General features: G+C 43.3%; 4 protein-coding genes across 12 annotated transcripts; 1 reads left to right on the plus strand and 3 right to left on the minus strand.

The window, feature by feature from the left end:
- Positions 1 to 64: 64 nt before the first annotated feature.
- On the minus strand, positions 65 to 5,193 carry dnase2 (deoxyribonuclease II, lysosomal). The gene is made up of 7 exons (XM_024395699.2): positions 5,054 to 5,193; positions 4,419 to 4,516; positions 3,943 to 4,111; positions 3,324 to 3,423; positions 2,968 to 3,132; positions 889 to 1,113; positions 65 to 726 (listed from the first exon to the last, which is right to left on the minus strand). The coding sequence occupies exons 2-7, from the start codon at positions 4,514 to 4,516 to the stop codon at positions 308 to 310; spliced, it is 1,176 nt and encodes a 391-aa protein (XP_024251467.1). The 5' UTR covers positions 5,054 to 5,193; the 3' UTR covers positions 65 to 307.
- A 1,278-nt stretch (positions 5,194 to 6,471) lies between these two features.
- On the minus strand, positions 6,472 to 9,679 carry LOC112229719. Of its 2 annotated transcripts, none has more exons than XM_024395710.2 (5): positions 9,520 to 9,679; positions 8,666 to 9,179; positions 8,250 to 8,409; positions 7,689 to 7,915; positions 6,472 to 7,090 (listed from the first exon to the last, which is right to left on the minus strand). In XM_024395710.2, exons 2-5 carry the CDS (start codon positions 9,161 to 9,163, stop codon positions 6,950 to 6,952), a joined length of 1,026 nt encoding a protein of 341 aa, XP_024251478.1. In that variant the 5' UTR covers positions 9,164 to 9,179; positions 9,520 to 9,679; the 3' UTR covers positions 6,472 to 6,949. The 2 variants fall into 2 exon arrangements, with proteins under 2 accessions (XP_024251478.1, XP_024251487.1); XM_024395719.2 differs by lacking the exon at positions 9,520 to 9,679 and adding an exon at positions 9,359 to 9,512.
- A 1,570-nt stretch (positions 9,680 to 11,249) lies between these two features.
- On the plus strand, positions 11,250 to 17,802 carry LOC112229761 (pre-B-cell leukemia transcription factor 2-like). Of its 3 annotated transcripts, XM_042311734.1 has the most exons (9): positions 11,437 to 11,549; positions 11,639 to 11,640; positions 12,340 to 12,413; positions 14,131 to 14,375; positions 14,788 to 14,978; positions 15,443 to 15,578; positions 15,694 to 15,835; positions 16,889 to 16,977; positions 17,151 to 17,802. In XM_042311734.1, exons 3-9 carry the CDS (start codon positions 12,365 to 12,367, stop codon positions 17,229 to 17,231), a joined length of 933 nt encoding a protein of 310 aa, XP_042167668.1. In that variant the 5' UTR covers positions 11,437 to 11,549; positions 11,639 to 11,640; positions 12,340 to 12,364; the 3' UTR covers positions 17,232 to 17,802. The 3 variants fall into 3 exon arrangements, with proteins under 3 accessions (XP_042167663.1, XP_042167665.1, XP_042167668.1); XM_042311729.1 differs by lacking the exon at positions 11,639 to 11,640 and having other exon boundaries at positions 11,250 to 11,549; XM_042311731.1 differs by lacking the exon at positions 11,639 to 11,640 and having other exon boundaries at positions 11,414 to 11,553.
- Positions 17,803 to 17,883: 81 nt separating this feature from the next.
- Positions 17,884 to 23,702, minus strand: notchl (notch receptor, like). Of its 6 annotated transcripts, XM_024395740.2 has the most exons (12): positions 23,365 to 23,702; positions 22,723 to 22,957; positions 22,422 to 22,575; positions 21,765 to 22,097; positions 21,431 to 21,657; positions 20,944 to 21,274; positions 20,515 to 20,663; positions 20,299 to 20,372; positions 20,059 to 20,188; positions 19,222 to 19,319; positions 18,702 to 19,033; positions 17,884 to 18,588 (listed from the first exon to the last, which is right to left on the minus strand). In XM_024395740.2, the coding sequence occupies exons 2-12, from the start codon at positions 22,808 to 22,810 to the stop codon at positions 18,066 to 18,068; spliced, it is 2,439 nt and encodes an 812-aa protein (XP_024251508.1). In that variant the 5' UTR covers positions 22,811 to 22,957; positions 23,365 to 23,702; the 3' UTR covers positions 17,884 to 18,065. The 6 variants fall into 6 exon arrangements, with proteins under 6 accessions (XP_024251508.1, XP_024251533.1, XP_024251518.1 ...); XM_024395765.2 differs by lacking the exon at positions 22,723 to 22,957; XM_024395750.2 differs by having other exon boundaries at positions 22,422 to 22,572; positions 22,723 to 23,702.
- Between the last annotated feature and the right edge of the window lie 519 nt (positions 23,703 to 24,221).

Genomic DNA, 24,221 nt, shown 5'->3' on the forward strand with positions numbered 1-24,221 from the left:
AAGCTGAAAAGGTCACCACACGTTTGACTAAAAAGTAAAAGAGAATTCAAGAAAAAACATGACACATACTTTAACAATCTTTTTTTTTGTTAAATCATTTGTCACATAAAAAAGGTTGAAAACAGACACACATAAAATGTCTAAAAACATACCTGAGATCACAATCAACATTGCCTACAGTCATTAGCAACTTATAGAACTACATAGCGTGCATCAAAATGATCAAGTGTGTTTCTATTCATGGCAATTTCTGAAACACTCCAAAACTGTGTGAACTGTGTGCATACTAGTAACTTTACACTGATGCTTACTGATTCATATCTCCCTGGTAGTGCCTTGCATCCTCTACATCCACATCACACCCGCTAGTTTCTCCCCCGCACATCTCACACTCCAGCGCCGCTGTCCGATAGGCCTTCCACACCGTGGCGTCCTGCAGACACACCGTCCCGCCCCCTCTCTTCTCCTCAGCCTCGTTGCGGTTGATGTCGCCCACACACACCCAGCCAGCAGCTCCATCCAACCCACCCCCGGTGGTACTCACGGCCCACTTGGAGTGGTCGTTGGAGGTCTTGAAGGTGATCCTCCCGCCTGGGGAGATAAGCTGGATGTCCAGGACCTTCCAGCCCAGGGAGCAGTCAGAGGGCAGGATGCCAGTGGAACGGATCCAGAACTGGACTAGGAGGTCTGACTGGAGGGAGGGAGCCACCCAGGAGTGGTACAGATCTAATGGGAGACAGGAGGAGAGGAAATGGGAATATTGTGGTTAAATGTTGGGTCAATCACAACGACAAAATGGTAATGACATGAATAGTCATTCTTACCATGAAACAACACTTCAACAGTACAAAAAAATGACAAATTAATAGTTTCTAAATGGTTCCTTACCATTATTGAATGATCTCCCCTTGGCAAAGCTGATGAACTCGGTTCCACCCAATGAGGTGAGAGACACGCTGCGATTGGATGCAGGTTGGGTGTGCGGTAAGCTGCTATAGGCCATCTGACCTTGACTGTTGTTACAGACGTCAGCCAGTGCAGGCACCAGAGAGGCCAAGGAAGCAGGGACACCGCAGTCATACACATTGGGCTGGTTGATCTGCAACTGCTCTCCTGCAATTTAAAACATAATACGTGTCAACTGAACACTTCAAACATTTCAATCAATGAATTGTGTCAAAAGTAAAGCAAATAATGATGAATTGACTGATCAATCCAGTTTGGCCGCCATTGTAAATAAGAATTTGTTCTTAACTGACTATTTAAATAAAGGTTAAATAAAATAAATGTAAATAGTACTTGTCTTGGAACTTGGTGCCTATCTTAATCTAGAGCATGACTTATTAGTATGACAACTTTTCAAATTCTTCAAACAGAGTAGCAGACAAATGCCTGTACATACAAGACCACTGAGTGTGGCTGAGATTGAAAACGTTTTAAGACAAGACAATGCTTTGAGGTTGATGGAAGTTGGCCTCCACTGAGAACTCCCATCACAATTAATGACACTCGTCTTAAGCTGAACAAAAATATATACGCAACACGTGAAGTGTTGGTCCCATGTTTCATGAGCTGAAATAAAATATCCCAGAAATGTTCCATACACACAAAAAGCTTTTTCAATCTCAAATTTTGTGCACAAATGTGTTTACATCCCTGTTAGTGAGCATTTCTCCTTTGCCAGGATAATCCATCCACCTGACAGATGTGGCATATTAAGAATCTGATTAAACAGCACTATCGTTACACAGGTGCACCTTGTGCTGGGGACAATAAAATGCCACAAATGTCTCAAGTTTTGAGTGAGCATGCAATTGGCATGCTGACTGCTGGAATGTCTACCAAAGCTGTTGACAGATAATTGAATGTTCATTTCTCTACCATAAGCTGCATCCAAATAGAGAATTTGGCAGTACGTCCAACCGCCCTCACAACTGCAGACCACATGTATGGCGTTGTGTGTGCGAGCAGTTTGCTGATGTCAACGTTGTGAACACAGTGCTCCATGGTGGCGGTGGGGTTATGGTATAGGCAGGCATAAGCTACAGACAACGAACACAATTGCATTTTAACAATGGCTATTTGAATGCACAGAGATACCATGAAGAGATCCTGAGGCCCATTGTCATGCCATTCATCCGCCGCCATCACCTCATGTTTCAGCATGATAATGCACGGTCCCATGTCACAAGGATCTGTAAACAATTCCTGGAAGCTGAAAATGTCCCAGTTCTTCCATGGCCTGCATACTCACCAGACATGTCACATGTTGTGTTTATATTTTTGTTCAGTATAACTCCACGAGAGACATGAAACTTACAGAGCAAACATCGCACCGCGGGAGGAGTATGGTCTCTATGGTTACAGTGCCATAGAGGATAACCCTATCTGTCACTACGGTAACAGCACCATTTGCTAGCCAGGTTGTAGTGGCACTTGCTACTACAATATGCTAAAATGCTAATGAACTAAATTGTTTATGCAAATGTTATTTTTTGTTCACAATTATTGTGTCAACATTAATGTGGCTTTATTAGCTATTGCGTAATAATGAGTTAATTGTAATTTTTAAGTTCATTGCATGCAGGTTTTTCAGTGATAGGGGCAACAGTACTTTACCATTAAAGACCCACTATTACTGTGGAGAATGACTATGACATAGTTTGTAGGGTCAGCAATAATAGTACGGCACCCCTGGAGAAAATGAGGGTTAAGTGCCTTGCTCAAGGGCACGTCAACAGATATTCCACCTAGTCGGCTCGGGTGGTACGCACAGACAGTCTGTCTCAGCATGAAACAGTCACATGAAATAGAACACATTTGTGTCTTCATGAAACAATTCACAGTTTCATGCATTATAACAGGGTGGATAATCCAAGATACTTTTCAGAATTCTATTTATAGTATTCCATTTATAGTATTCCATTTATAGCATTCCAAATGACTTTTACAGGATTACAGTCTCACCAATGGCCTGAAAGCGCTCCAGTGGGTAGGTCACACAGATGAAGTTCTGTCCATTCTGTACACCACTACCTGGGTAGGAATATTGCCCGATTTCCTTTACAGGGGGGAAATGAGGGGTGCTGTGGACCAACCAATAGCCCTGTGTCTTGTCCAATAAGACAACACCTGAGATGGAGAGAGGGAGATAACACACACATTGAAAGCTGAGTCATTTCACAACAGTACATACTCTCTTGTCAGACAAAAACATGTACATGCTACAAATGGAGGAGCTGGCCAGAGGCCTGAGTGCTGAGGTTAGCATTACAATGTAATGTCTGGTTACAGTATACAGCTGAGGTTTATATTGTCCTGACCTTTGGTGTGGCCACCTCGGCTACTAAGGAAACCAAATCCCTTTTCTCCCTCCTCGGGTGGTCTCTGGTCATTGTACAGGATGTATGCAATGTCACCATTCTGCAAAAGAAAGTACACACACTCATCATCAGAAGATATAGACTTTCATGCATATTGCACACTCTAAACTCAGAAACAAACAAGGTTGATAGCACCAATAGTGTTTGTTCTTTGATAACATGTCATATGCTGTATTTATTTATCATGGCTGTCTGGGTGAAAAGAAAACTCCAATTGCACATTTAGAGTTTTTGTGTCCTTCTGTCTCACTCCACTGTGACATAAAAAGGGAGGGGGCAGCTACCTAAAATAAAACCTCAGCAGTGGTATATACATGTGTTGCAAGTGAAACTTAAAGGGAAAATCCACTCAAAAACAATCTTTTGGTCTTTTTTTAATTAGTCGACTGTTGATACAGTCCCAAAATGGTTTGCATGTCAGCAGTCAAGTTTCAAGATATTTAACTTCCAATAAACATGAAAAAACATTTTGGGCCTGATAGTTTTTGAGTGGATTTTCCCTTTAAGTTTCATGGTTCATTCTAATGTGGTCAGATATTAATAATAGAAGGAACCAGACCTTCCCCTGCTCATACAGCTGGCCCACTGTCCTCCCCAGGGCTCCAGTGCTGTCATTTACCAACACATTTCCATCTGTCCATCCCTCGCTCCCTTTGTCCATCAGTAGATAACTCTGTCCATCATTGGGAAATTCACGATCAACATGGGGGAGTTTGTAGAGATAGAACCTGAGAGAAAGTATTTGATTCTCAGTACTGTGCGTTGTTTTAGCATTTAAAAAAAAATATAACCAGGCAAGTCGGTTAAGAACAAATTCTGCCTTGTTCATGGGCAGAACAACAGATTTTTACCTTGTCAGCTCAGGGATTCGATCTAGCAACCTTTTGGTTAGCAGCCCAATGCTCTAACTACTAGGCTACCTGCCACCCCATACATTGCTTTGCACTCTGTCTGTGACTAAGTAGCTTACAGACCTAAGGGAAGGAGGAGGTCATATCAGTTCAATCTTCAGTCTGCCCAGAACTGTTTTCTCACCAGTCAACAGCTTCCCCTTGATCATTGTAACAGGAGATAGGTGAGGAGCCTCCCTCTTCTGGTTGAAACAGGATCATCAGGACAACAAGTGACAACATCTGAAGGGAAAGCAACGAGGTCAAAGTAGTTTTAGGAACTGTGAAAAACTATTGCGGAAATGACATCTTCAACATTTGTTGACTAAAATGGAAAAGGTTTGGCTTTGAAACAAGAAGAGAATGCGGCGATGCATTACAAATTGGAACAGTAGCCGACAGTCCATGATACAATTATTTTATGATGTTGTAACAATATATCAGAAGTAAACTAACAAAAAGTATCCGATTTGCATTGATTTGATATCTGATTGGTTTGTCAACTGCTTTACAATCAATTTGGATGAAGCATAACCCATGCAAACGAAATGTATAGCCCCCTCAATCTCAACTCTTGACTTCGAAGCCAGTTCCACTGCGTTCTTTGTTCCCCTCTAATCAGGAGGGACACATTCAGACCCAGGTCTGCGCACATAATGATCAGCTATAACAGAAACCCAGCAGGCTCAGGACCTCAATAAAGAGTTGAATACCCCTGCTATAGCCTGTGCCCCACTGGTTGATTGAAAAGTCTAATTTATACATCAACACTTAGCCTACCTTTGAGTAGATAAGAATTTGACAAGGGCGCTGATTCTACAGCTTTTTCCAAATCCACGTGATCTTCGATTGTGGCGAACGATTCCATTTCTTTATTTGAGATGCATCCTTGTTTTGAAGTATGATGTCACGGGGCGGGCTTTTGGTCACGAGTTAATAAAGTGGAGGAACTGCAATAACGCCCTGGACCAGAAGCACCCTTCTGCCTTTTACACATGGGGGAAATCTATGTGAAATCTAATTAAATGGAATCAGAGCGTATATGAGCATAAAGCAAGCCGCAAACGTATGATACATATTTATTGGATACATATTAAATGAACAAGTGTGTTTTCCTTGCTGTTGTCAACAATGGTTGAACAGTTAAAGGGATGGAGTTGATACATATCCACTTTGCTGTGGACAATTAATCCTCAGCACATGTAGTCTAGCCTAACAGCCTAGTTGTTCCTGAAAAGTTGATTTCTAGTGCATTGCAACACTGTAATGTAAAGGCAGATATCTGTCGTTTGACAATTGAATAATGCATATTGAGTGGTTATGGCAAATTGCCTGGGATTGAGAACCTCAACATTCTGAAAAAAAAACACCATTATACACACATTATAAAGAAATGAGACCTTTACATTATTATGTCACTCTCTCTTTCATTGGATTCCAGGCAATGCTACCAGACTACTGTATGATATATTGTACACCCCCTGGTTTGTTGACGTTTTCCTCAATGCCTATCTCATGCCTTTCTTTCACAATTGCATCTATTTTGTGTCTTTATCTTTTTGTATTTAAAAAAAGAATCCTCCTTTTAATATCCCACCAAAACAGTTTCTCTGACTTTGTGACTTTGTTTTTAACAATTGTAAAGAAGGTCTAGAAGGCTAAAGAAAGTTAACGAAAGGACTCCACTTCAAGTTCCTTGTGTTGCACAGAGCATACTTAGCATTTTGACCTTCGAGCAGCCAGTTGTCATATGATATGATAACTTTTCACTGCTCTTGCTATTATCACTGCTCTTTAATAAGCTTCACGTATTGGCCTCAATGCCTTCGTCAGTAGTGTGCAGGTTTCTTATTTTTTTCTCATCTTATTCAACCTGCAATGAAGATAGCTCAAATGTGTGAGGGCCTTTTGAATGTTGAATCACACACTGAGGAACTGCCATAATAAGCATTCTTCCTCATCACTTACCACTTTCTCTGCACAGACAGTTCAAGACTTCCTCTGAAAGTTGCCGTCTCAGTTGGAGTGGACTGGAGTCTGACAAGACTGCAGGCTTCCTGGAGGCCCCCAGGGTTTTGATGCTGTGTTGGCCCTTGCATTGGCCCTCAAAATCTCTGTGGGGTCCAGTAGACAAAGGCTGAGGGACTTTATCGTAAGCCTTCTCGGGGAACAACTAGAAACACTCTTGATGCAGGTCAAACATTTAACGCTTATTTTATTCTCGTGAGGAGCTGAATTCAAATATAAGATGGAAACACAAACACTCTCATTCATACTCGTTCACTGCTGTGGTGAGCAAAACTAATTTCCTCATATTGGAATAAACACATTTAAAGCACCCCAAAGCATAGGGGCATTTTGAATAACATCCAAATTATTGTGCAGTCAACATACAAATCAGCCCACTCTGTAAGCTTAATATCATACAAAAAACATTGGAATTAGACTCTACAGCATTATGCAACTGAAATGACGACTCTATTATTCACATACAATGTTTTTATTAAATGACTGATGCAGGTATCTATACAGATGATACTGTCAACTCAGACCATAACAGAACAAAATGGTCATGCCTGGTCTGGCCAAGTGAATAAGAAGCAAAAGCCATTGCTCTATAGGGCTACACCACATACTCTGAGCCATTTGAGCCCATCTCTACAGCATGTGTATCTCTCAGGTTCCCAGAATCCCAGGCAACTCAGTCCTCTGGTCCTCCATGCGTCCTCCCTGGACACTCAGCAGTAAGGAAAAGAAGTCCTCATCATCCATAGGCCCTGGGGCCACACTGCGCTGCTCCTCCAGCCTACCCTGGGCCTGAAGTACAGAGACAGTCAGAAACACCACATGGTTTGATGCCTATTTTACACTGGACCTGAGGTACGGAGACGAGACATTACGCATACGTAACATCACATAACATGATGCTTATACACCATATGACATGATGCTTATACACCATATGACATGATACGTTGTTACACCATACAACATAATACCTAATGCCCATGTTACAGCACATGACATACAGGTGTAGGATATTCATTTGACAAGTATTGTTGCAGTAAAATAATCCTGCAGCAACAGCATTTGAATGTTTAGTCCATGATGTTACATGATCGGTGGTTAGGCTATAAACTGGCCAAAATTAAGCTACTTGAAAAGGGAAATACTGTTAATATAACTGTGTTAGTGCGGGCTTTCCGTTCATTTATGTAAAGCACAAAGTCATTGCATTTCCTGGGGCGCAGGAAAATGAAGATCCTTCATCTGTTATGCCAATGTGGCACTGTAACATGATATTAACGTAACACCATATGACATGATGCCTACATGATATTTTGCTTATGACAAGAACAAAATAATGTTTTGGTCAAATTGACTATTGGCAGCTTGGGTGATTACAGTTACTTACTTGCGAGATGAGAATCATATTGTACAAGTCCTCGTTCTGCACTGCAATTGGAGCAGACTTTTTAGGTTTTGTATCTTTTACGCTGCTCCTCTTCTTATTGGCTTTCTGCTTAAGGGGTGGGGTGTCATGTAGTTCCACCCGCTGGTCGTCAAGCCGACGGCCTTGGGAAGTAGCCACCAAGTCAAAGAACTCGTCTGTCTGCAGCGAGGTCATTGAGGAAAAATGCACTGTTGGGAATGGAAGGGGAGGAAAGAGAGTGGAGGCATGCTACATTTAGTGGCCAAGTTCATTTAGTGTCCTAGTTAATCATTCAAGCAATATTATTTCAATATTTTACTAATGTACAGATGACATCCTAATATGTGTCCCTGCCACAGTTATATGATAGAAGCGCTTCAATGGATGTTGGTACCGTACAGTTATTTACAGCTTTTCCCCTTCTGTCATTTGAAGTGAGTCAGCGTGTCAATGTTGAAACAAGGGAAGCTAATGGCAAAAGTTGTTATGTTTACCACAGTGACTTAGTTATTATTACAGGGAGTTGTTTTCGCATTCTATCACCTCTGTGGGCTCTGTGGGCCGGAATGTAGGTGTTGGGTTCAGAATGGCATCTTCTCCTCCCTCTGAACGAGCACCGCTGGTCATTGAGTCGCCTTCCTTCTTGCAGAGTAAAGACCAGGTCATACAGAGCGTCTGGGAAGTAAGTGGTTAACCGTTGAGCCTGGGAAAGACAGGTTGCAGAAAGAGTAGTCATTATCAAGGACTTCAAAATGGGGGGTATCACTACTCATTTCAAATCCGCTGGCATTTCCACACATAGACATTCTGTAACCACAAAATGAACCCCTCATTCTTCCACCACTGGGATGTTGTTTGTTCTTTTTCTATATGTGAAAGAAAACCCAATAGTGGAATTATTGTAATTGTGGGCACAAGGGAAATTGCAGTATTTTTTAGTGAAAGCGCATGTTATAGACCTGTTTTTGGGCATGCTCTGGGCTCAGCGTATCTTTGGGCAACTGGTCAAAGGGAAGATGTCTATTTGTGTCAACTTGTAATCCTTGTGATGGTTTGTCCGTCTCCAAATCTTGTTCTGTTGTTTTGTATTTTTCTGTTTTATCCACCATCGCCATCCCTTCTTTCTTGCCATGTATTTTCGGGCCATCCATTACTAATTCATCCATCCCTTTAATGTGCTCAACCCCCTCCTCTGTCCCAGTCTCTCCATTTGCTTGATTTATATGGTTATCCTTTATTCTTTTGTCGCCATCTCCGCTTTCAGTGTTGGCTTTTCCAATCTGTCCATGTCTGGCAGTGGCATCCTCTTCCGCACTAGAGTCTTCATCGTTGCTCTTGCCTGTTATTGTCTCTATCCCTCCCTCAACATCCCCCTCCTTAATAATGATTAGATCCTCCAAGTGCTCCTCTTCAGCTGTTTCAACTTTGACCTTTGGGTATTCCATGACAACATCCATTTGTCTCAGTGTAAACCTGACAAAAAATTAGATAAGACAAATATATCAACTGATGTTCTATTGTACATTGTGAGGAATGTGGAACTAGTTATAAGAAAATGTATTAGGTAATCTAATAGAGTTGATCAAAATGTTAACTCTCAACAACACATGTAGAAGACTTCTAGTGTGACACAGACTGAACGGCTACTGTACCTGTAAGCATAATATGGTATAATCTCAAGAGTGGTGTTTATGAAAAACCAGGACTGGTTTCCTGCTCACTTCTTTAGGCACTGAATTCCTATCTTGGATTGTACTTGCCCGCCTGCCAATCATTACCTTACCCACCCACGCTCTCAATAAGTCTATCGTACCTGTGTTTTCCTGGAGTTCAGTTTCTGAAAAACATAATCTTCTTGTGTCCACATGGATTAGGCATGGCATCACTGATTCACATGGCAGTTTTCTTCATGACAACGAATCAGTTATGCTTCACATATCACCGTGACGAGCTCTCTCTCGCTAGTCTCTTCCTGTTCCTCTTGCCCCAACCCACCCCTATTTATTTGTCCCCTATCTCTCTGTGTCATGGATTTATGAAATATTACTGTAAAAAGTGAAGTGGTGCGATGTTATCAAATAGCCTTGTTTTTAACAAAGTGAAAACTCATAATTTGAGATGAACATCAGAAAGGGGGAAATGACTATGAAGTTTTGCTCTGCTTGTGTAGCATTTTCAGCAGAACAGCATACAGTCAGAAACAGCAACATGTTGAAACAGGCACTCTGTTATTCTGACAAGGACTGTGGTTTGGCATACTTCCTGTTGACTTGCAGCTAAAGGAGAAGTAGACAAAGTGTGTGAGAGAGAGGGAGACAGATATAGTCAGATGTTGATTATTTTTGGTGAAGTGAGAGAACAGAAGGGAGGGTAATTGTTAATTTGTGTATGTTCATATATGACTTGTCTGAACTATTCTGTAGTTCTAAAAAGTGTTCTGCTGTATATCACCCACTGATGTATGAAACTTTCACTGTAAATTAATTTGTCAAATCTGTTAATATTATGGAGTGCTTGTATTGTCCCATAATGTGAGAGTAGGCCACAACACATCTGCCACGCTGACCCTCAAGCTCTTTTGACTCATCACATACACAGCTGCTACTACTTATTATCTATCCTCTTGCCTAGTCACTTTAACCCTACCTTTATGTAAATCTACCTCAATTACCTCATAGTACCCCTGCATGTCAACTCGGTACTGGTAACCAGTGTATATAGCCAAGTTATCGTTACTCATGGTGTATCTATTCATTGTGTTATTATTTTTCTATTTTTCTCTCTACATTGTTGGGAAGGGCCCGAAAGTAAGAATTTCACTGTTAGTCTACACCTGTTGTTCACAAAGCATGTGACAAATAAAATGTGATGAAAATAAATATTTGATGATTTGATTGGTAAAGATCTGTGTGTGACCTTATTATGAGGCTGATGCATTATTAAATTAGCTGACATGAAATCAGAAGATGATCCCTTCCCCATCATGGATGCAAATGCTCAATGTATTAGGCTACTTGCAGATTGAAAGATCCCCCTCTTCTCCAGTGGCGGTTCTGGGGCCCCTGTGACAACAATTCTGGACGCCCTTGTGGCCTCCCTAAATGTGGAGTATGAAATAGTTTTTACATAACTAATTTTTGCTATCATTCTTTTTTTACATCCATTATTAGACAGTGGCAACAATGATGATTATGAACATGGTCTTTTGCCTGCTAATGCCTGCAATGCAGTGAAGAAAACGATATGTCAACAATAACGTCTAATGTAACTGGCACCTCTAACAGTACAACTGGCCCCAGCTTGCCCCCCTCTTCCCACGTTTTCTCTTTCTCTTTCTCTCTTACATACACAGTTGCCTTACAGTTATATCCATCTACCTGGTTGTTCAGAAGACTTACTTAGTTTAAAAGTCATAGCTATGAATATCCCTAGTACAGTAGCCTATGGGGTCTGTCTGGAGTACAAATCGAATTTTATGAACATTCTTGTTCGAGACTTTCTTTGTCAATCGCTAGGGGACTCTCGTGCAGGCCTGCTCTAGTGTTTGAGTTTTGAAGGGTGTGTGACTGTGATTACTCGTCCGCGCCACTGTGTGCCGCTCAGGATGTTGCAGCAGCAGCCTCTCACTGGCAACGGGCCCTCTAACGGCCGGGGCCTTGGCCTGAGCTCTCACCCCGGTATGCACCCTCTAAACTCGGTTCATCCATCTTCCCACCACCGCTCCGATGGAGACACGGGCCACGAAGGCGCAGAAAATGGACATGAAAGCCGCAGAGACATTGGTGACATATTGCAACAAATCATGACCATCACCGACCAAAGTTTGGACGAAGCACAAGCAAAGTTAGTCATAATTGTTTCTAACTTATTCCGATTCAGCTACACCTTACTGCAAAGTTGCTCAATGGCCAAGAGTTAGCTAAAGTTTTCAGAAGTTTTCATTCTTTTCAACTTTGAAGTTTTTTAATAAGCTAACTAGGTAGACAACGTTGCTAGATAGCTAACTGGCTTTGTTTCATGATAAAACTATTTGCACGCCATATTAAATGGTTATCACTTCTTCCCCTGGACTATTTACACGCCTGTTGTTGTGAAATTTATAAAAACCGAAATAATTTTTGTGTCTAACTCGATGAAGAGGGTGAATTCTTGCTAAGCTAAAAGTAGCCAGTTATCTAGCTACGCTCTATTGCTTTGTGTTACTACTAACGGCTATATTTACATGTATATGAATAACAATATATTATCAACGGACTGTGGCCATAATCTTGACATCATCCATTTCATGTTACATTTGTTCTACGAATAGAATGTTAACATATTAGCTACATATTGTAGCTGCTGCTAGCTAGCCATAGCATTGCGTAGCTAACGTTAGCATAGCAGGCTGCAGTGAACTCCAGTCAAAAGGTCACGAACAACAGAGCCGATGTTTGTTATGAATGTCATCTAGTTAACGTTAGCTAGCTATATTAAGCGTGTGAAAGCAGGGAGCTAGCTAACTTATCAAATATTTTGTTGGTGCTAATGGCTCGTTGCTAAATAGCTGGCTAGATAAACTAGATAGACAGCTACAGTAGCTAGTTAGCTAGCTAATAATAATAATAACAATTATCTTTTTTTCATTCGTCAGAAAACACGCATTGAATTGCCATCGAATGAAACCAGCTTTGTTCAGCGTCTTATGCGAGATCAAAGAGAAAACGGGTAGGTTAATTTTCACTAACTGAAACCCTTTGTTTGATTTAAAACTTGTTGCTAATTCGTTTAAAAGTTTCTGACCATCTGTGATGAAAACAGATGTTGGCTCCATCATAATAATAAGAAGTTGCGCCTAATCCATGCAGTTGGATGACAGTTAGAACATTCTCTAACTATTTACAATTTTCAACAACATGTATTGTGTATGATGACTTTAAAAATGTTGCGCAAGATGAGCCTTCCGTTACTTGTTTCTTCCACAAAGTGCTTCTCCAAGTCTGTACCTCAGAGGGAAAATATTTTTTATATACACTGAACGTAAATGTAAAGTGTTGGTTTCATGAGCTGAAATAAAATATCCCAGAAATTTTCCACATGCTTTTTTTTGTGCACAGATGTATTTACATCCCTGCTAATGAGCATTTCTCCTTTGCCAAGACAATCAATCCACCTGACAGGTGTGACATATCAAAAAGCTGATTAAACAGCATGATCATTACACCTTGTGCTGGGTACAATAAAAGGCCACTCTAAAATGTGCAGTTATGTCACACAACACAATGTCACAGATGTATTTTTTTAGGTAGCATGCAATTGGTATGCTGACTGCAGGAATGTCCACCAGAGCTGTTGCTACCATAAGCCACCTCAAATGTTGTTTTAGAGGATTAGGCTGTACATCCAACCAGCCTCACAAAGCAGACCATCCGGCCTCTTCACCTGCGGGATCGACTGAGAACAGCCAGACTGGTGATGAAACTGTGGGAATGCACAACAGAATAATTTCTCCACAAACTGTCAAAACTGTCTCAGGGAAGCTGATCTGCATGCTCGTCGTCCTCATCAGGGTCTTGACCTGACTGCAGTTAGGCAATGTAATCGACTTCAGTGGGCAAATGCTCACCTTCGATGGATATGGCACGCTGGAGAAGTGTGCTCTTCATGGATGAATCCCGGTTTCGGGCAGATGGCAGACGGTGTGTATGGTGTCGTGTGGGCGAGTGGTTTGCTGATGTCAGCGTTGTGAACTACGCGCCCTATGGTGGCGGTGGGATTATGGTATGGGCAGGCATAAGCTACGGACAACGAACACAATTATATTTTATCTATGGAAATGTGAATGCAATGAATTGTCGTGCCATTCATCTGCCGCCAACATCCATGTTTCAGCATGATACTGCAAGGCCCCATGTCGCAAGGATCTGTACACAGTTCCTGGAAGCTGAATGTCCCAGTTCTTCCATGGCCTGCACAATGTCAGCCATTGAGCATGTTTGGGATGCTCTGGACTGACATGTTCGACAGTGTGTTCCAGTTCCCGCCAATATCCAGCAACTTTGCACAGCCATTGAAGAGGAGTGGGACAACATTCCAGAGGCCACAATAAATAGCCTGATCAACTCAATGTGAGAAGATGTCGTGCTGCATGAGGCAAATGGTGGTCACACCAGATACTGGCTAGTTTTCCGATCCAAGCCCCTACTTTTTTTTTTTAAAGGTATCTGTGGCCAACAGATGCATATCTGTATTCCCAGTCATGTGAAATCCATAGATTAGGGCCTAATGAATTTACTTCAATTGACTGATTACCTTATATGAACTGTAACTCAGTAATATCTTTGAAATTGTTGCATGCTGCATTGATATTTTTGTTCAGTGTAATAGGAGACATTGTAACTCTTAATTTTCCATGAATCAGATTGACAGACCTCTCTTGTTGCAGGCCTATCAATGCGAAATGCTCAGGAGGAAGAATCACAGGACCCACAGCTGGTGCGATTGGACAACATGCTGCTGGCGGAGGGTGTGGCTGGGCCGGAGAAAGGTGGCGGGGCGGCAGCGGCGGTGTCCGCAGCCACCAGCTCTGGCGGGATGTCTCCAGACAGCTCACTGGAACACTCAGACTACAAAAGCAAGTTGAGCCAGATTCGCAACATCTATCACACTGAGATGGAGAAATATGACCAGGTACTTTTCTACTTCTTTTTTGGGGGGGAAAGCAGTGGGGCAGTCCGAAACCTTTTGTGTTGTTTTTTTTGCTTTATTGAAGAGATAGTAAAGTGTTGGAAAGACGGGGAAGAGGGAGGGTGAGTCAAAGAGCAGTGGGCCGGATTCAAACTCATATTGACTCTGACATATATATGTGTGCTGGGCTCATTGGCTGTACTTGATTTGAGGTGGAGGGACTTGACACTTTACATACACTGAAAATGACACCCTTTAGCAAAGTAAACAAAAATGTGGTGATATAATTTAGGTGAGATAGTTGAATGTGAACATAAATGACCGACGTCGGCCCGCTGTTGACTTCCATCCTTTGAGCCCAACTGACTGTCATATCTGTCTCCAATACCCCCTTCTGTCTCCGTGTCTCCTGTAGGCCTGTAGTGAGTTCACTACCCACGTGATGAACCTGCTGAGGGAGCAGTCGCGTACACGACCTGTGTCACCGCGGGAGATTGAACGCATGGTGGCCATCATCCACCGCAAGTTCAGCTCCATCCAGACACAACTCAAGCAGAGCACCTGCGAGGCCGTCATGATTCTGAGGTCCCGCTTCCTCGACGCCAGGTTAGCGTGTAACACTGCTATTGTGGTGACCTGTCAAAACTTGCCATGATAGTGAATGACAATTCATTTTCAGGTAGTATTTTTTTATGGAGAATAAAACATTCCATACATTTTTATTTTACTAGGCAAGTCAGTTAAGAACAAATTCTTATTTTCAATGACGGCCTAGGAACAGTGGGTTAACTGCCTGTTCAGGGGCAGAATGACAGAGTTGTCAGCTCGGGATTTGAACGTTCAACCTTCTGGTTACTAGTCCAACGCTCTAACCACTAGGCTACCCTGCCACCCCATGAACAGTGATTCATGGTCATACCAGTCATATTTACAGAGCATTATCATGTTATTACAGTGCAGGTTGTGATTGACTATTCTGTGTCAATATCAGTTTTTACTGTAGTTGTGAAACGTACACTTCTGCCTGGGTTGTATGCCCACTCTCAACACACTCACCTTTGTGTTGTCAGGCGTAAGAGACGTAACTTCAGCAAGCAGGCGACGGAAGTCCTGAACGAGTATTTCTACTCCCATCTCGCCAACCCTTACCCCAGTGAAGAGGCCAAAGAAGAACTAGCCAAACAGTGTAGCATCACTGTCTCTCAGGTAACCTTGCGTCATAAGTATATGCGTCATATACTTACTATTAGCTCACCAATTGATACGTCCATATACAGTTGACTCCATTGACCAGCCTCTTACTGGCTCGTTAATTGAATAGGTGTGCAACTGGTTTGGCAACAAGAGAATCCGCTACAAGAAGAACATCGGGAAGTTCCAAGAGGAGGCCAACATCTATGCCATGAAGACGGCCATCGTGGCGACACAGAACGAGGACTCTCCACACACGCCCAACTCAACAGGTAAGAGCTGAGGAAAGGAAGCCAGGCCTTGTGATACACACCACTGTTTTGAGTTTATGGTTCAATTGATAATAGAAATGGATGGGTTGTTAGTGTTTTTGTGTTACCCCCCCAAACCTACCTCTACAAAGAGCTATGACTACATTTAGGCTAATGAAATCGTTATGGAACGGAGCGCAGACCAACCTGTAACAGTTTGAACCCAACGCATGGCGCAATACTTGGCTGTGTCATCACACAGTTCCATGGTTAGTGTGGGCAATAGATTAGGGTATAGTCTACTATTGTACACTATCCTCCCTATTATAATTCTACGTACACTGATCTTCCAACATAACCATGGGTTAAAAACTGAATTTGGTGATTTTCAGAATGAATCAAACAACCGTTTTCTTTCGTGCATAAAGGCTCTCCAAACCTGTTTTTTCATAAATACTTTCCTAACCCTAAATAATCTATCAGCTTTCTATTTTTAATTCTACCAATTGGTGCTGAAACGGAGACGAATATGCATATATTTAGATGGCTTTCTTCCATTGATCCCTAATATTCTGAACCCATTCTCTCGATATATTCTGTTGAGTCTGTCAAAACAAATTCTAACTAAAAGGTACACCATATTTAAAGGGATGGCTTAAAATAAATGTGCTGAAAACCCTATTGAATGAAAACTCCACAAGAAAATTGACCAGCAAGTGGGAGGGTTTACAGAGGTTGAATTAAGCTTAATCAGCACACGCAAGGGAACTATGCAACTGAATGAGATACGTCTGAACACCAACTACTGAGAAGTGCGTAGGAAAGGCTTGCGTAATTTTGTAGGAAAGACCTGCGTAATTTCCTAATGTGCTGTCGTGCCAACTCCTTGTCCAACGATAGAAGTCTGCTTCACAGCACAATCGGATCTGGGACCAGGCTGATATTGTATGCCTAGTAGCCCTTATTAAAGGCATCTCCCCTTTTGTTCCTCCACAGGATCAGATCTGGGACCAGGTTGATGTTGTAGGCCTAGTAGCCCTTATTAAAGACATCTCCCCTTTTGTTCCTCCACAGGATCGGGGGGCTTCTCACTCACTGGACCAGACCTTTTCCTGGGTGTTCCACCAATGAATGGAGAGCAGCCTGTCTACATGGGAGCACAAGTATGGAACTTCACTGTCATTCACTTCATGTTACATATCATCTTTATTTTAGCTCGTAGCTAATTGAGATCACATTCACAACAACAACCTTGGGGATGAGTTGTATTGGAGTGGAGAGGGGTTAGTGTAGGTTAATGCCACTACACGTCACCATGTCTTTTTCTCTTTTGCAGACTAATGGGAACTGGCAAGGGCAAAACACGCCCCCCTCTGCCACTTCCCCGGGAAACGACCACTCGGGGGACTCAGACTGATGGCCCCGCCCCCTTTGGGTCGATGACATAGATGGAAAGATTGACAACGGAGAAAGAATGATATCACCCTTACTTGGCTGCAGTTTTTGTATGTCCTTTCTGTTTCTTACTGTCCAATGATACTGTTCATTATGTTTGTATGAGCTGAATGTGTGATTTTTGTGTGAGTGTGTGTGATGTTTTGTATTGGGATCATGGGTTTTTGTTTTCCACAACTTTATATGTTACTGTGGTATGTAGGCAGGGAGGCTTGGGAAATTGCGTTACCATTGTTTTATTAGGCTATTATATTAATGCTGTTATTACAAATATTTTAGGATTTTCATTTAAAGCTCAGATATAGTTGCATTTAGAGGATGTGGGGGCAATATAGAAAATCCAAAGATTTAGTGTGTTTGTTTTCTCTTTTCTACTGGGCTTGTTTGTCTGTGTGTCTATATCATGAATGAAGTGTGTGTGCTGGTTATATTAACAGTTTGAATGAGTATATCAACAGTGCTGTCATTCTGTACAGTGAGTGAAAAACACCTGTATTCTCTACCTCTTTTACAATAAAGTCTCTGTATTCACAGTCAGTTGGTCTGTCTTGATTGGTTGATATCAGCATAAGAGAGACAGGTCACTGCCTAACATGGCAGAAATAAAATGCACATTAATCATTTCATAGTTTATTGATTTAGATATTTAGAGTAAATTAAGTTACTCATTTATTGACTGAGTTTATATCCCGTCTGTCAATCTGCTGTTATTTAGGGGCAAGGAGCCTGTTACAGAAAATGTAAACAGCACATGATTGACATGGTATTTGGGGTCATTTTAGCAGAGCTCTCTCCCTTACAAAGCTGTTTGTTTAGAGTCGGGCATGTGGTTATTTAGCTTCTCATTTCGGGCTTTCTGGTCTGCCTTTTTAAAACTTGCTGTTTCAATCTCTGGCGCCGCCCTGTTGGGGTTATCGCTACTATCGACTATTGATCTACGATTTGATTGGATGGGAGCATCTGTAGGAGGGACTACGATCACTCTTTCTATGGACTCATTGGCAATTTTCTCTGATAAGGCAACATAAGTCGGTTCGGGCTGCTGTGAACTGGAGCGACGCTGCATTGCATTCTGGGTACAGGAGAAGGACCGCTGTCGAGGAGCAGGCTGGGGTAACAGGAAGTGCGGTGTCGCTGCTCTTGGGACTTTCTGGGGCCTTTCACGATCTTCGTCCTCTGAGGTAACTTCCTGCAGAGTGCTGATTGGCCGTGGGGGACGCCCCATGATTCTTGGGGTGACCAGTGCGGTCACTGATTGGTTGAGCTGTGGCCGCCAGTTCTGAGGGGAAGGGCACTGCATTCTGCCCATTGACCAATCACTGTCAGAAGAAGAGGGCGATCAGATGAGTAGGCTGATGAATTTGCCTTACCAAGATTAGTAAATTGCTAAATGTTATTGTGAGTAGATGTGTCAAATGCCACAAGACTTTACCTTGGTGGAGGCGAAGACATATCCCGATGCCCTATGACACCAGAGAAGGAGGCACTTCTCCCAGGGAGCCCAGGGGAATTCACCCATTGGCTATACAGCAAGGCACGCTCATCCCAAAACATATCATTGGCTTGCTCCATAGGAATAGGCACTCTCTGAACCCTGTGAGCCAATAGGAGCTCCAAGACTTGATGATGCATACCCTCTCGGGCAACATCCAGTGCCCGGCGTCCTCTGCGATCAGACAGATCCTGATTGGCCCCGTTTAGGAGCAGGAACCGGGCGGTGTCGTAGCAACCGTGGAGGGCGGAGAGGAACAGAGCAGTCTCACCCTATCAGATAATGGGAGTGGTATATATCAGAGAATGGGAGTGTCGAAACAATAATATGAGAGTACCTTAAAGTTGAACCATTCTACGCAGATTCAACTGAATATAGTTTCTTCGAAGTTCCTCTTCCTAAATCTTCATACTAGTACGTGAATAATCATAAAAGAAGAGGCATCTGCTGGCCTTGGTACCTTGTTGTCCTGTAGGTCCACAGCAGCACCGTAGCGAGTGAGGGTTCTTGTCAAGGAGAGGTGGTTAACTGAGGATGCCCAGTGGAGGGCTGATCTCCCTGGGAGAGAGAGTGCATTTCAAGTGGAGGAAGGTGAGGGAAGGAAGGTGGGAGTTCAGTACAGAAAGAGAGGGAGTAAGTCAGCCAGTGAACAAACATTATACAACAGAGTCAAGCCCAAAGGGTGAAAGACGGGGAAGAGGGAGATTTTGAAAGGGAGGAAATGAGAATGCAAATGATGGTGAGGGACTAGGGAATTAGCCCGAGAGGGAAAGAAAGAGATGGTGTGTGTGTGTGTGCGTGAGAGAGAGAGAGAGAGAGAGAAGAGCAAGGAAGGCTAATATGGTACATCCACACTGCCTGGGCACTAGGGCACATTAACTTCTGTATCGGTTTGAGAGGGGGGCAGCAGGGGTGCTGTAGAGAGGAATGGGAAGGAAGAGTGGGAAGCCATGGAGGTTTTACCAGAACAGAAGAGAAGAGAAGGGACACAAAAAGGGACGCGACATGGGGAGGACCAGAGAGAGATGGGGTCAGTTACACTGGTTACTCAACCCCTCAAAGTAATACAATATAGTAATATGTATGCGAGGCAGTGTGTTTATAAGCTAGTTATTACACCTATGGAAGCTACATAACATTTATGGACATTTGTTCCACGTAATATTGATTTTTAAAATATATTTGCACAATAATCCTCCCATGACACTCTACAGGGAAGTTCAGTTTACTTATTGTACCGTCTAGCCTACATTTTGGTTAATAATGTAATTGGGAAATTGAGAGAGTAAAGTGATACCAGTGTGGTCGGTGTTGTTGACCGGCACCCCAGCTCGTAGCAGCTCCAGAACCACACGGTCAAGCCCACTCCGGACTGCACGAATCAGGACAACTGACCCATCTGGACCACACCACTGAACCGAACCAGACTGTCAAAATAATATTTGGTATTGTCAAAATAGAACACTGTAAATAATAACCACGTTATCTAAAATGTAAATAAACATTGACATTTATGTAGAATATGTATGGAACTCACTTGATTGGGTGTTCTGTGATGTGTCGACGGGACAGCATTTCTCTCCCATCCTCTTGGGGGAGCTAAAAGGGGAGCTGAAAGTCAATTTAGTTTCATGCTTAGTTACGTTGTGCAAACCGTAAACTATTCTGTGACAAATTAATATAAGAGAATAATGAATCATTTTTACAAGCCTATTAATGCAGTATGTTAACCATGATCAGGAGGTGATGTTACGTTGTGTGGGTGATTGTGGGTGGCTCGGAGGGCTGCGGTAGTGCTTCTGCTCTTGCGTCCGGTGGTCACAGATGGACCTGTTGATGTCCTCCATAGAGCTCTGTGTAAAGTCAGTGTCACTTCCAATATCCAGGTCCTTTTTCAGGGGCCTGAAATCATACGTTTATGCTCTGAATAGTAGTAATTTGTGCACACTTAGTGATATTACTACAGTATCACTAATATTGTGTAAAATAGAGGCAGTCCAACATAACAGTTTTATCTTACAGACAGATTAAAAGTTCAGTTAGGTTAAAATGACCTTAATGCAAACAACCGAAAGCCATACAACCCATTACAATGAAGCAAACTGTTATGTGATCACAGCGCTGTTGATTTCCTAGACTGAACATCCTCTAACTTCTCCCATAATCCTTCATCTTCACTCACCGCAGTCGAATGGCATCCTCCCCCAGTGGATCTCTGCGTCTTTTCTTCTCAGCCTCCTTTGCTTTCTTCTTCTTTATCCCATTCCTGTCTTTCTCTCTCCCTGTCCTGCCCCTCTGCTCTCGGTGGGGTGTGTGCTGTGCCCATGCCTTGGCCACATTGGCTCCGCTGTCATTCTCAGTGACAGTGGATCTGTGCCTAACCCTCTCTCCTCCCTCCCTCTCCGCTCGTCGTCGTCTCACCCTTCTGATCGCCAAGACAACCATCAAGACCAAAGCCAGTACAAGGCCCGTTGCCACGCCGATCACAGCCCATAGCCATGGAGGTGTTGCTCCTGTGCAGAGAAGGGGTGCAGAGATATTAGATGGTACACACACACACACACACACACACACACACACACACACACACACACACACACACACACACACACACACACACACACACACACACACACACACACACACACACAATGTAACAGGATACATACCATTAGTTTCCTCTTTTTCCTCAACTGGGTCCTCCTCTCTCCCCCCTATTTCCTCCCCAACCCCTCTTACACTAATAATGGCCTTTAATTCTGGGTGAGAGGGGACCGACACACGAGTCGACAACGTAGCAGCCCGCAGGAAGTTAGCTGCTTCAATGGCGTACGGGAAACAGGTAGAAGGAAGACGGGAGCACGGCCTGTTATCCACTTGCAGGAATAGGAGAGAGCTGTTTCAGAGAGATGGGGAGTGAGAGCATTGATGAGATGTTAACAAAATAAACTAGGTTAAGGTAAAACATTTGGGGAAGCAAAATCATAATCTCTTTATAGTTACCCATTTGAGTCATCCGAGGAAGCTTGAGCCAGCAGGTTCTCGAGCTGCTGGGGATTAAAGGTGAAGAGGTCCTTGCTGGCGTCAAGGGGCACCATGCCGCGCAATTTGAGGGGCGTCTGCAGGAGGGTGCTGAGGGCCCAGAGAAGGGAACTGTTGGAAAATGTGCCGTGCTGCAGGGGGACGTGGGTGTGCAGGAGCAGGGTGCCCTTAGCCCACAGAGGGCTGTGGTGCCTGTGACAGTCACTCCCGTCCCAGCCACAGGCGGCGCTTTCACAGCCCTGGTCACAGTAAGAGTTGGCATAGTGGTCTCGGCAGTAGTGGATGTGGCCTGAGCTGAGAGGTGGGACAGTTGGAGGGATGCAGAGAAAGTGTGAACCCCAGCTGAAACATCTGGATGTATACAAAAAGGAAAGTGAGAGTGATAAAGAGTAAAGAGCAGGGTGCGTTTCATTCCGGGAAGATGTTCTCTCCTCTCTGCTCTTATTCACTCCCCTCACCATGAATATGAGACTACTGGGTAAGAGTAAGTCACCATATTGCTTTCACATATCCAGTCCTGTTTGATCCATGAAGGAGAGTGAACAAAGGGAAAGGTTGATGGAACATCTTCCTGGAATGAAATGCAGCCCAGATCTCCCTGCTGCTACAGTGTCTTACTTGCAGTGTCCTTTGTCCCTCAGACAGTCGAACCCGTCCCTCAGACACTCAGGCTCGGTGCAGTCTTTATCACATGACCCATCTCCAAACGTGGCCTTACACTGTCTGGATGGACACTGGGCCCAGGGGTCACCACCGGGAGATGCTGCTGCTACTTGGGGACGAATCACACACATACACACACACAAAGGTTGGATTTCCACTTGACACTAATATACTAACTTAAACTGAATCACGTTGGATAAAAGCATCCATTAATTACACTACTGTATCACACAAGAACCTGTTGGCCTATATGTACCTATCACCACCAAGCATTCATTGTTAACAATGCTTGGTACCATGCAGGCCAGGCAGGCTATGAAAGGTGTGTCCTTGGCATGAACCATGAAACGGGAAATAGGAGGCCTGACACAAACAGGAAGTCTCCAGGAGAGGCGAATAGCAACAGGAAATGGAGTGGGCTGGGACTGGATGAAGGTCGGAGGTCGTCACCCTGGCGATGAGGAATGTAATGGAGAGGGACAATGGAGAGGCTTGGCAGGTGTGTGAGGGACAATTAAATCATAACACAGGAGAGTTGGGATTAGACATAGTGTACTGTATAGCAGTGAACATTCAAGGAAATACAGTACAATATTTTTGGTTAGTTACATCTTTAAATCAGGGACACATTCATGCAGCATCTTATAAAGTGACGCTGAAAGAATGTGAGAGCAGCATATGTCAAGTACGTCACAGGATTTTCTCCGAATGATATATCCTCAGAAATCTATAAAACATAGAAGTGAGAATATGAATGTAAAAAAAAAGTATGTTTCGTTGTTGGGAAGTACCATGTATGACTTCCTCTCTTTAGACGATTACCTAGTAGAGACTCTACCTCACTCTCATAGGTATCTAACATCGTATCAACAAGATAATAGCTGTAAGACGGACTCACCTCGACACCACCTGCTCAAACCCAACAGAACAGCTGTCCACAGCACCAGCATCATTGGGCCAAGCAGGTCCCAGAGAGGAGGATGGAGACAGCAGTAGTCTACTCTCTCTCACTATCCTCCCAGCTGTACCAGTGCGGTTACTAGGTCCAATGCCTTGGTCCAGCTATGGCAGGTCCGGCAGGTCTGTACTCCGCCAAAGTGTCGTGAGGTATCTCTCTGGGTATCTTCAAGAGAAGACCGTGTTCGCAATTGGACCGTGTGAACAGTTTATGTCTAAAGTGTACACCCTAACCTCCAGTGCTGCTACCACCCACCTCCCTCTCTCTAATTCTTCCTCAGTAGCACTGCGGATATGTGGACAACTTCCTGCCACTGTGTGGAAAAGAATAGGAGCGGGATGTGTGTGTGTGTGTGTGTGTGTGTGTGTGTGTGTGTGTGTGTGTGTGTGTGTGTGTGTGTGTGTGTGTGTGTGTGTGTGTGTGTGTGTGTGTGTGTGTGCGGGTGTGTGTGTGTGTGGGTGTGTATGTGTGGGTGTGTGTGTGTGTGTGTGTGTTTGTGGTCTTTGTGTGAGTCTGCAGTCAGTTTTTCTACTGATTTCAATGTCTCAGGATGTAATCTTTCAAATGAACCAGACCCTGTATTCATAAAGCGTCTCAGAATAGGAGTAGCGATCTAGCCCCCCCCCCGTTCATCCAAACATTTTAATTACATTTAAAAAAGGCAAAACCGATCCTAAATCAGTACTCCTTCTCTGAGTCACATTATGAATATGTCACTTTTCTTTACCTCCCATGCAGGAGCATGCTCTCTGCATTTAGAAAATATATATATAATCTTATCTACTGAAAACGACAAA

The sequence above is a fragment of the Oncorhynchus tshawytscha genome, linkage group LG03, assembly GCF_018296145.1.
Source record: "Oncorhynchus tshawytscha isolate Ot180627B linkage group LG03, Otsh_v2.0, whole genome shotgun sequence".
NCBI classification, from domain to species: domain Eukaryota; kingdom Metazoa; phylum Chordata; class Actinopteri; order Salmoniformes; family Salmonidae; genus Oncorhynchus; species Oncorhynchus tshawytscha.